This window comes from Penicillium roqueforti (assembly GCF_015533775.1).
Source record: "Penicillium roqueforti strain LCP96 04111 chromosome Unknown scaffold_32, whole genome shotgun sequence".
In the NCBI taxonomy this organism is placed as follows: Eukaryota; Fungi; Ascomycota; class Eurotiomycetes; order Eurotiales; family Aspergillaceae; genus Penicillium; species Penicillium roqueforti.
In genome coordinates, this window is record NW_024067596.1 from 62,562 (window position 1) to 74,343 (window position 11,782).

The window sequence follows — 11,782 nt, forward strand, 5'->3', positions numbered from 1 at the left end:
CTAGATGAAGTGTTCCTCGTAATTCACTAATCCTAGTTAGATTTGGTGTTCCCCTTACGAGAGTGACTGAATGCGAAAAGGCATGGCTTCCCTCCGAGCCTATCCCTCGAAGATGATGCATCTTGCGATGAGTGAAATTGATATACATTCGAAACAACAACGGGTATAATGAGCAAAGGAGACAGGACACCACAATAAGCCGACTAAAACAATCCGAAATTCCCGTCAAAAGAAAGAGGGAATGTAAACAGTCCCTCGTCCATCATATTCCCTAACGTAAACCAAGGATCACCGAAATTCGGGTCCATGCCTACCTCGGGTGCCATTCCCATCGGAGGAGCAAGCTGCACTCCAGCCACGGTGGACATGTCAGGGTATCCCTGAGTCTGGGTACTCGATGGTAAATCTGGATAATTCTGTGTGATTTCGGTGGATGGATAGGGTTGGTAGTAACCCCTCGTCTCGATATGGTTCGAGTCTGAGCTCGGGAGAGTGGTTGGGTATGATGAGCTAGATGACCAGCTGGTTTGGGGTGGATCTGGCACGAAATTGGATGAGCTTGGCGTTGGCATTGGGTTGACTGTTGAGCTTGGACTGTGGTTTGAGGAATAAGATTGTCCGGCTATCGAGCGTTGGGAGTTGGAATTGTTCGCTCGGTGCGCTGGGTCGCCCATGGCTACTTCGCTGAGGAAATGGAGGGGTGTCATGCCCGGTGCTATCCGCGCTCTTGGATTGGTAGATACCGCGTTCGGGGTATCAGGGTTATGACGTGCCTGCCGGTGATCGGAGGATTTCTGATCATTCGAAAAGACCTCCTTCAATTCCCGGCCATGATCTCCCTGGTCGCGCTTCTTGATAAACCAATTGCGCAACAGAACCATTATGTTTCCAAATCTCGCTGCTGCACGGCCACCATCGCGCGCAGCGGCGGCACGGTAATGCGCGATGACTTTGTCCAAATAATAATCGAGTTTGAGACTCTGCACGTCGAGAATCTGACCAATTCGACTGTCCGGCGACATGAACAGTGAGTATATTTTTATCAAACTAACCACGGGATACGATGTCCGCGCTAAGGATGTCGTAGGCAAGGATATAAGTCGGTCAATATTGATGGTGCAAATGACATCTAGACTCTCGTGAATGCAGCGGATGGCCGTGCTCAACGCATCAATCGCAATCGATGAGTTATGCAAATCATCCTGAGATGGAGAGTTGTTGACCGTGTTATAGTCCACACACATTGCAGATCCATGGACGAAGAGATTCAGGACATGTTCTGCGTGAACCATTGGCTCTAGAAGGATGTCAGCAGAATATTAAAGAATATTCTCAAGATCAGCGCTTACCAGTGTAAACGTCCCGTGGGACCTCCTCTCTCCATTGTGCCAATCTATCCTCAAACATTTTAATATTATACCAAACCTTGCTGTCCGCGAAGGTGGTAATGCACCCAGGATCCTCCTCCGAGAAGAGATTTCCAGCATCCTCCATGATCGATCCCAGCTTTATCCACCATTTCAAGTTTCGATCGGAGGGTAGGGCATCCGGGTGGGTTTCTAAAATCTGAAGGCACTCGTCCATATACGGCTGCCAGGTGACCAAGTGTACTCTTCTCAGAGCCGCCGACATCCTGCCAAAGTTAGCTTGCGATCTCCATACCATAACAACCCGGATTGAAACACACTGGACAGATAAGAAATAACAGCCAACCCAAGTTCGCCTTGCTTCCGGTCCCTTTGGATCAAATGCCGGACCCGTCGGCTTTTTAATGATCAGTTCGCGGATCACGCTGAAGCTGCGTCTATTATCGGAAATGCGACGGTTTAATCCAAGTTCCATTGCCATGACCACCGCCATATGGATCAAAGAATAGAACTTGATCTCGTCGAAGTTATCGGGTGGGAGATACCAGATAGAACAGACCATTATAGTCTGAACCAGCTCAAGCGACTTTTGGCCTTTGACAACAACCTGCTCGGCGATCAGACGATATGTCTCATTCACGAGGATCGGCTGTGCGTCGGAATTGAAGACGGCAACCGCAGCCGCGATGATCGCAAGGAACAAATAAGGCTTATTGCGGCGAACCTCGCCCATTGTAGTCCCCGGCGGAAAAACAACAAAAGGCAACTCTGGCGCCATCTGGTGGATATACCTATCAAACGCTGCGCTTGCAGTCTTGTAATCTATAATCCCGCGATCGATCATATCAGCAAACTCATTCCCGGCCTCATGTTTTGGCGGCGGCGGCGCAGAATCAACACCAACAGGTCTGCGCCAATGCTTCGATGCATGGCTAGGAATCTGCTCTGCAGATGGACTACCCGGCCGCGAATACCGCGGCGCTAACAGCCCACCAGAGGGATCCTTGAGTTCGCCGGTATGCTGTCGCTTGCTCCCAGCAATCCATCTTCGACCAGCAAGCTGCTCATCCCGTTGCCCCGCTCCACCAGAGAACAGCGCACTGGTGGAATTTGATGCCTGCAGCGTCGCCGTCAGAGCATCGATCTTCCGCTCTAACTCCGCCACCCGACTGTCGGTCTTTTTCTGCCGCTTGCGCGTAGGCGCAGTTACAACACACGTCCGCCGCGCTTTCGCGCACCGCTTGCATGACCCTTCCGGGTGCGCCGGGTCTGGGTCGCAGCGCACTTTCAGCTGTCGGCATGGCTCGCATGCACGCGACCGTTTGGCGTCGCCTGGTGGGTCATGCGGATCTGGGGATTGGTTGCTGTCTAGGCCCATCCCGAATGATGGGTGCGTGTCCCTAGGCCCATGTTCGTGTCCGCGTCCATCACCATGTGTATCCCGGCTTGGGTAAGGGTTGAGGGGTGCGTGTGATGGGGGCTCCGGGTATTCCGGGCCTGTGCTCATTGTCGGTCGGATCGGTGTATAAAAAGACCGCTGAGGGTCCGCGTGTTGCAGCTGCGGATCGATTTCCATGCAGTGCGGGATTACAATACCGGCTCGGGGACCTATCACTGTTACAAATTCGCGTTAATTCCAATTCTTCATCAGTAGACGTGATTGCTCGGTATCCCATTTTCAGTGTGGTTATTGCTGACACCTCGGCTGTGCGACAAGAGAAAACGGAGGACGGTGATCACAAACACCGACCACCGATGTGGAGGATCAACATACCTCATCGGAATAATGTCAAGTAAGGGGAATGCATAACACCAGGCTTACCTCTCACTTATAATACCACTGGGTCCTGTTTGACTTGCTCTTCACTTTGGGGCCAAAAGTGAAGTGAAGTGCTTTTGATTTTTGAGTTTCAACTAACATCAGGGGCCACGTGACTGATGATCCTACATACCCTCGGCATCTGCATCAGCATCTGATAGGTTTCGAGATAAAATAGATTAGATTCATTGATACGCTAAGCGGGATATAAGAAACAAAATACCAGACGCCGTGAGCCAAAAGTAGTAAAAAGCAAAAAGCTAAGCTAGCAAAAATATTTCTTGAAATTCATATTAGATGGATGTGCACCCTATTAGGAAAACTTGTGGACAGGGCACTCCATCTTCCTCTCAAACCAGTCAACAATGCAGTGCTTGTGGAACTTGCACAGGCACTCAAGGCGGGCCAGGGTCTGTCCAACCTCGTAGTCCTCCATACAGATCGTGCACTCTGCCGCCTGGCCATCCTCACCGAGGCAGTCTTTCTCCGTGGCCACAAAGGGAAGCATACGGGCTACCGGTGGAGGATGGGGCAGTGGATGATCATGTTGCAAGGATGATGTCCGGGGCGGGGCAGTTGGTCTCAAATAACCCTCGATGCACGCTCGGGTATGAGCTTGGCGCGCCTCGAGAGGCTGTTCAGGACTCAGTGGAAGATATTGACGTCTGCATACGGGGCAGAAATCATCTTCGTTCAACGCAGGTCCGCGGGTTGGGTTACCGTCGCGGTTGGAAAATGAACGATGTGGTCGGGATATGCCAGCGGTGGGCGAGGGAACTTGGCGAGTTTGCGAGTTCAACTCATTTAAGAACTGCGGTCGATCATTTACACCCACAGTTCGTCGTTCCTGACGAGCTTCGGGATTGCTTGGACCCTGCGTGTTTTCTTGTCAGCTTGGTTTTATTAAGTAAAGTGGCGAGAACTTACCGATGAGGCATGGTATGTGTTGGCCATAGTGGATGAAAGAGAATGGGTGGGTCGGTGGCCGTGTGCCCGCACGGTACTGTAGCTAATGGGATTCGGGTTTGGGTCTGGCACACATGGATTGCAAAGTCGTACTTCTTCGCCTCCGCCAAGAGCAGGGTTGAGTGTGGCTGCTGTTGCTGCTACTGATGCTGATGGTGATGATAATGGTGATGATGATATAACAGGGTCATCGCCTGTGAGATCGACGACTGATGGAGAGTTGGAAGGAATTGGCGGGGAATCAGGAAGGAAGTCAACGAACTCAGGAGGGCGGACAATATATTGCCTAGGAATTGTGATCCGATGTGGGGAGCATGATGCACACACGACTCTTCCACACTTTCGGCAGTGGTGCTTTCTGTGCCAGAAGCTGAATACTACCCCACAGATCGGACATTCTGACACGTCCGAATCTGCCTGCCATTTGGGGAGAGCCATATCCATAAATGGTGGGTGTAGATCATTGTGAACAGATGCAACGGAGCGAGATTGATTAATCCAGGGTGTTGGATGCTCCCGTCGAGAGAAACCCGGTAGTTGTTCGCCATAATTAGAGGAACGAGGCGTCCCTGGGGGAGAGGAAGAGATATCAATTGCTGTTGCAAATGACGAGCCAGGTGCTGTGGATATAGAAGTTCTAGTACGAGACGAAGGCAATACCATCGAGACAGATCTATGCGGCAAGATACTTCTGGAGGGTCCCCCATTGTCTCGGGCCGGTCCAGCCGTGCCTCCAGATTGTCCCCATTGCGACCTCGCATCCTCGCCGGTACTGGTCAATCGTCTTTTACGTTCTGACCTGGGGCGAATGGGAAAGACTCTCGTCCTGGAGCTGCCTTCTTCATAGCCGCTGTAGCTTCTAGGTTGTGTTGTGCCGTGCCCCTCTGGTCTTTCGACCGGCCTCGTGCCTGCCTGCATCCTCGGCGGGGAGCTGGACTGAACCGAGCTAGATGCCGTGCTTGACCCAGGCATGATTGCTAAGTTCAACGGTATAGATCCTCTGTGATATTCTGTCCGACAGAGGCAACGAGATCGATCTCGGCCGTTGGAATGACAGTCTTCATGAACTAGGTGGCGAGTGGCGATGACGAGGGGAATATATGGCGGGGATGTCGAGAATATAGGTGTAGGAGATGAGGTCCTTTTATGCAATCCTGGGCTCAGCTTCAATGACGTTGACGCTTTTTGCCGAAGATCACATTAAGGAGTGTGAGGATGATGCTTATCATGGAGCCAAGGCTGATTGGGTCGTATTTAGGAGATGATGAGGCTGAGAGTCTTGTGACTATGCTCTCAGATGCCAGCAACACAGTAGCGATGCCAGCAGCAGATGGCAACAGCAGATGGCAACAGCAAAGAAGAAAACAAGGATATTGACACTTGACTCACAGAGACAAGAGAGGAAATGGTGCAAGCGTTATGTTTGGGCCCAGATACAGGCTGTTATCGTGGGGCGGGCGGTGAGGGAGGTGGCGATTGACGGTATCGGCCCGGTCTGCCCGCGTGCTATCGGGTTCGGTTGTTTCTTTCCGCTCTGCTCGAAGCCTCCCATAGTTCAATTGATAATTGCAACAGAAGATATACGTTGCTTATATAGTTGAGAACTATTACTAGTTCTAAGACATATCAAGACCTTATTATTACCACTAAGAGAGTGCGCTAATGAAAAGTCCTCATTAATTATGATCCCGGCATTAGTGTGTCCTAAGATTGATACAAGAAGAGCGAAAAGAGACAGATACAGAAAGAAGCAAAGCCTCCAAAAGAAAACAGCATGTCGTCTGGATTCAGCGACAGCCAGGAAGATAGCAAGAAGCCAATGAGTTCACTCCCCATTAGGTGTACCTCGGGATCAGAGATAAAACGCCGTTGCAGCAATTTTAGGTTGACAAACAAAGCAAGAGATAGACGCACAGGAAGCAAGGAGATTCGTGATGGTGGCATCAATTCGCCGGTATTTCGGGCAGGAGATGGTGGTGACGATATCCATAGATGAGGAATAAGTGGCGGGAGATCCATGAGACAGAGATAGAGAGAGGTAGATATCGAAGAAGACGAATATAGTGGTTCAAAATACATATGTGACTGCCTTTTTCATACTTTTAACGCTCGTGCCCGCCCAGCGAAGCTTCATCGACAAGTTCTGCTGCGCTCCCCTTAAAGGATGGCTCGTCGGGGCTCCCCTCGTGGATGTGGTCGTGCGCGCGATGTTGAGGTACATAGCCCAGACTCGAGGGTCGAGCACCCGTCTGCTGGCTCGAGGCGTTTGATCTTGACCTTGAAGTAGAGGTCATAGACAGACCTCGTTCACGAGATGGCGAGCTACTTCCGCTGAAAGGCAGGCGCGCGGTGGTGGAGCCTTCTGGCTGGAGATGGTGCTCGGAGTGCTCGTAGTGCTGGCTTATATCAGAGTTGTGAGACAGGGTCTCGGTCACAACTGGAAGGCCAGCCGCAGTTCCTGCGTCTTGGTCACCAGGCGCCTGTGTGTGGCAAGAGGCCGTCCGACTGGGCAATTCGATACCACCGCCACCTGAGGTATTAATTTGTGGCAGTACTGGCGGGCATGACGGTTCGGGGTCGTGGTCATTGTCCGAATCCTGATAGGGAACATTGCCGGTAGACACTTCCCGAGAATGACTGGCTGATGGCATGCCTATATCATCCTGATAAGGATCATTAAAGTCGTCTCTTCTCGGGAATAGACCTGGAGGAGGCGCACGAGCACTTCGGACCACCTCAAATCCTTTGGCGTTGTCCTTCGTCTTCCCTTGGAGCAAGCTTCGGAACCAGCCCGTCGCAGACGAGACTGGACCTGTGGGGTCGGCTGGGCCAGTTTTCAACTTTCGCGTACCGCTGTGGGAGAGCGGTGGGCCTCGGACACCATAGTAGAAATCAACCTCGCGAACAGCATAATCCTTCGGCTTGCGAGGGGTATCGAGCTCCATATCATCCTTCGGCGTTGCTAGATATGCTGGAACTGGTGTAGCACGGCCAGACATGCCATCTCCCAGGTCGTCATCGATGCTGACTGCTCGGCGGCTTGATTTTGATTTCAAGAAGCCTCTTGACGGGCTCTTCCCCTTCGCGAGAGCACCACTTGCTGGGGGCGTTCTTCGCCCGGGGCGAGGTGGCCGGTAATAGGGATCACGAGGGTTTGTTCCCATCATCTTACCACTACTGGGCGAGCTAGGGAAGCCAGCTCCTTGATAGGTGGTTGAGGTAGGTGTGGGGAATCCCCCGCTAGCAGCACGGCTGTGTGTGCCTCCTTGCGAACTGGGATAATCATAGATGGTGCTGACTCTGCCATCACTAGCACGGTTCAAAAGCAGACCAGAGCTCCCAGAGAGACTGCGAGGACGCGATCCATCAAACTGAGATGACATACGATCGTCACCGTGACCAAGCATAGCAGCCTCCGAACCCATACTCTGGCGAGTAAGATCACGTCGCGGAGTGCGCCTCGAGAGCTGGCGCATGCCAAGCACCTTCGTCAAGCCACCACGAGTGGCACCGCCCGCACCAGCCAGTCTTGCCAGTACTTCGATCAAGGTTTGCATTGCGTTGAGGAAGAACCCGAAAATGAGAACCACGGCGTGCAGCACAAGGATCAGATATCCGATCCAGCCTCTGGCCGCATCCGAAAGTGTCAATGACGGCACAAAGACAACGCTCAAAATAACTGTCAAGAAACGCACAATAGAGAAGAGGCAGTGATACAGGTTCATGTGGGTTGGTCTTGAGAAAGGTCGGAAGGCCAGCAGGGTTAGTACAGACACAACTTCGCAAATGGCCAGCATTACCACTTGGGCGATACCAGACGGCTGCAAAGCACCAATGGCTATTCCGCGAGCGATGTTCAATACAATTGGGACGATACCAAAGGCTGCTGCATCGTCACAGTATGTATTATAGAGCGGCCCATACAATAGCACTGTAGGAAGATCATCGAAAAGGTGAGCTTTGGGTCGAGTGTTAAGGACCACACGGATAGCCCAAATCGCGAAGCAAGCAATAATAACGATCACCACGGCCGCCAAAGCAACACAGTAAGCGGTTGATTGACGAGCAATAACCAATTGGAAGAAGGAAAGGGAAACGATTGGCAAGAGAAGAAAATTGAAGACAATGCGAATGAGATTCCCCATGGTGAACGGCATGTTTCTGGCACGCAGATCCTGATCGGTGTTGTTTGCCAACTCACGATACAGCCATCGGAGCGCGAATGCGATCTGGAAGACCACCGTCACACAAGCCATGATTACCAGCACCCATATGATCATACCAGGCCAGATATCCTGAGATGAGGCCATGCCAACCAGGTGGTTCATTCGGTCGAGGCCATACGTTCCATTGATGGCATATAGACCATCCACAACGGGATCGCGGCCGATTTCAGTGCTGACGAAACTCTGGTTGAACATGAGAGTCGACCATGCTCCCTGACTCACTATAGGCTGGAAGAAACCTGGGTAATTCAAAGAAAGCGAGCCCGTTAATACTATGAATTGAAGGTATTGCAGGCAATCTGCAAATCCAGGAGTGACAAGTCGGAGAACATCTTCATCGCGGCCGTAGTTGCTTGTCCACCGAAATAGATCGGTTGTGCCCCAAGGGCTAAACATGGCGGCCGTGATGGTCGCAATTCCCACCAGTATCAAAATGATGAGAGGCACATAGGCAATGGCACTTTTGAGAGATGTTCCCAAGTCCGGCGTCGCGTTCACCAAAACGCAGGCGAGCTGAACGGCGGATGCATCTCCAGAGCGAACTATCAATAAGGGTGTGATAGTTCCGAAACGGTAAGTTGAAAGCATATCATGTTGAACCGAGAACGCTCGTAATGTGGTCAAATCACTCCTGCATAAGAGAAAGGGATTAGTTAAAAATCGCAGAGCTTTCTCTTCCTGCAATAGCTTACATATTGTAATTAAAGACCGGACCCAGCGGGAGGGTGCCCTGAGTGACCGCGTCACGGAAACGAGAGGCATTGCTAAAGGGCGTGAAGCTAAGCACATTGAGATCCGTCATCAGCGTGCTGTACTTGTTGTTGGTAGTGCTCACATCCTCAATCTTCCCATCGGTCCAATTGGGATTTGTCCATACAGAGGAATCGGGTGCGGGATAGTCTGCGGTTTGAGACGTGGTTCCCGACACATTGCCATAGACCGTGATGGCGAGCGGGTGTAGAGGGTTGGTAAGGTTGAATTTGACGGACACGTTGGTAGGAACGAATTGAAGTTGTAGAGGGTCGGACTCGAGGATGGATTTTGATAGACAATTTTCAAAGTCCAAAAGAACAGCAGCCCCTGGCGATGCAAAGCTCACTAAGTACAGCAGTGCAATCCACCACACCGAACTCCATGGTTGTGCTCGGCGTTTCGAAGTGTCGGGCCACGGCCGACCTTGCAAAATGTGTAATCCACTGCGTCGCGGCCGCCTGCTTGCTTTCCGTCGAGAGGATGATGAATGTCCGTCCAGCTCGATCTCCGTCGAGTCGTGCATGTCCACTTCGGGCATCCGGGATGACCTCCTCGGGGAGGTCAACCCCCGGCGTAGATGATCGAATCCACGTTGTGTTGACAATGGATCGGTGTCGGGGTCTCGTCCACCGCGCGCACCCCTTCCCAGGGTCAATAGGGCACTGTGATTGACAAAAAAATATCACTGCAGGGAATAGACCAAGGATCCTGGAGTCTCGCCTGATAGAGTTTGGGGGGGTTCGAAGTTAGGCCGGTGCCTGGAGGTACGTAAATCTGCGTGCGTCGTAAGTCGGCCGCTAAGTCGTCCAATGCGGCATATCCCGGGGGCAGGATCGGAAGTCGAAGTCAGAGCAAAACACAAGGAAAGTGGAAAAAAAGTGGCTTAGTTTTCGCAGTGGGTTTGGCCTGTTGTTGCTGCGCCTTGTTTGGTCTGGCCTTGGTGGAGTTTAACGGCTGACTACTCGATTGTGCTAATAATAGGCTGCTATACTATTTTCTTCTACTCCGTACGGATAAACAGAGTAGGATCATGAACGAAATACAATTCTCAAAATAGAAAATTATGGGAGATATGCGCAATCCTCCTATTTTAGGACTATTTCCAACTATTTCCAATCTATCTTCCATCCACTGTGTCGGCTGGAGCCGAACCCCCGGAGATAAATAACCGACTGAGATCCTGAGTTTCTGCATGAATTCACTCCTGCTGTGAGGATATTGTCTTCAATTACGAGGAAGACTGTCTTTATGTCTTTGTCTTAGAATCATGGGTTCTCGAACTATTCCCCCTCATATGTTTCGGCCGACTCGAAATAGTCGCTGAAGGTGGATTATTGATTGTCTCACTACATAACAACTGATCAGTGGCCCCATCATGCCTGAAGTTCAATGATTTATTCATGCTGATCAGTCTCCAGCAAGGCTTGGCGTCGGCTATACTATTGAGTTATGATGTTGAAGGGCTACTCTCTGGTGATATCTTCTCCAGTGGTGGTTGGATGTGGCACATTGCCCTAAACGGGGTGAGGCTGGTGAATTCATCTGACCACTCGGACGGAATTGGTTGAGCGACAACGAAGGTACAGATAATGGCGTACCTTTCAGGGTCTAGTGTCCTGCGTTAGCTATCTAACTCCACTGTGGGTTTTAACCGATGGAGGTTTGTGGTGAGACAATCACGGTGGCGTCAGGCCCTGCTCGTATATAGCTCCCGGTACAGAAGTTGTTTGAATCCCTGAATCCCGGTTGTGTACAATGTTGTAGTCGTCTATATTCATCTCGAAATGGTCAGACATACATAAGGTTCTAGAAACTTGGAAGTATACTGAATGGTGAATATCCGATGTGTATTCCGTAGGGCTATACAATGTTTCACCCCTAAGCGAATATCGACAAAAAGATTAACGCCACATCGACTTCCTCATTTCACTTTCATTCTCACCCACAAGTCTAAGCCTGAACGAACCTAGCTCCGTCAGCTCCATCAGCCGAAAGCCGTAAACTCTCGCCTAATCTAGTAGTACTCCGCACATTCGCTATCTTTCTATCCTTCCTCGACGAACTGTGTTGTGTTAGTATAAACAAGGTGACAGCGAACGGTTTACAACTGCCCTTCCTGGCGTTTCAATATCTCACAATGTCACATACCGTATCTGGATACCTCCAGTCTTCCTTCCCTCTCCCTTTCCATAGTTCCGACTAGTTCTACAATGCTGTCATATTGTCTCATACCTCATGTCTTATATATCGCAAATAGTACCTTTGGAGTTGAAAGTTTCAGATGAAAAAAAAAAGGGTTTTCTCGGCAGTGTTATCGTGATAATAGGTATATCGCTAACTAGCTTGTCAAGTGGGGATGTTTATTATTGGCCTGAAACAAACAGAGATTATGTACACAAGGTTTGCGTAGAAGTGACCTATTTAGTATGTTCATGCGCCGAAAATTGTAAGAATACAAGAAGTACTCCGTATGGTGTGAGACATTTAGGGCTTTCTACTCCGTACCTCCCCCACGCCTTTGAGAGCTCAGGATAATAGACCCCGGATTTTCCAAGGTCAAAGCCACCATCTTTCATTAAATTGTAATACGTTTGTACGACGCATATTGTATTCAAGCTCAGAGGCTCCACTAACTAGTTAACCTTCAATGT

At 50.6% G+C, this 11,782-nt stretch overlaps 3 protein-coding genes across 3 annotated transcripts; all 3 read right to left on the minus strand.

Moving 5' to 3' along the window:
* Positions 1-203: 203 nt before the first annotated feature.
* On the minus strand, positions 204-3,146 carry LCP9604111_8372 (putative C6 transcription factor (War1); the record flags this gene model as incomplete). The annotated part of the gene is made up of 5 exons (XM_039076508.1): positions 204-1,297; positions 1,350-1,633; positions 1,688-2,864; positions 2,959-2,981; positions 3,142-3,146. 5 exons carry the CDS (start codon positions 3,144-3,146, stop codon positions 204-206), a joined length of 2,583 nt encoding a protein of 860 aa, XP_038925578.1.
* A 353-nt stretch (positions 3,147-3,499) lies between these two features.
* Positions 3,500-5,124, minus strand: LCP9604111_8373 (phosphatidylinositol-3-phosphate-binding ubiquitin-protein ligase; the record flags this gene model as incomplete). The annotated part of the gene is made up of 2 exons (XM_039076509.1): positions 3,500-4,060; positions 4,114-5,124. 2 exons carry the CDS (start codon positions 5,122-5,124, stop codon positions 3,500-3,502), a joined length of 1,572 nt encoding a protein of 523 aa, XP_038925579.1.
* Positions 5,125-6,254: 1,130 nt separating this feature from the next.
* On the minus strand, positions 6,255-9,669 carry LCP9604111_8374 (uncharacterized protein; the record flags this gene model as incomplete). Its single annotated transcript, XM_039076510.1, has 2 exons — positions 6,255-9,009; positions 9,071-9,669. 2 exons carry the CDS (start codon positions 9,667-9,669, stop codon positions 6,255-6,257), a joined length of 3,354 nt encoding a protein of 1,117 aa, XP_038925580.1.
* Between the last annotated feature and the right edge of the window lie 2,113 nt (positions 9,670-11,782).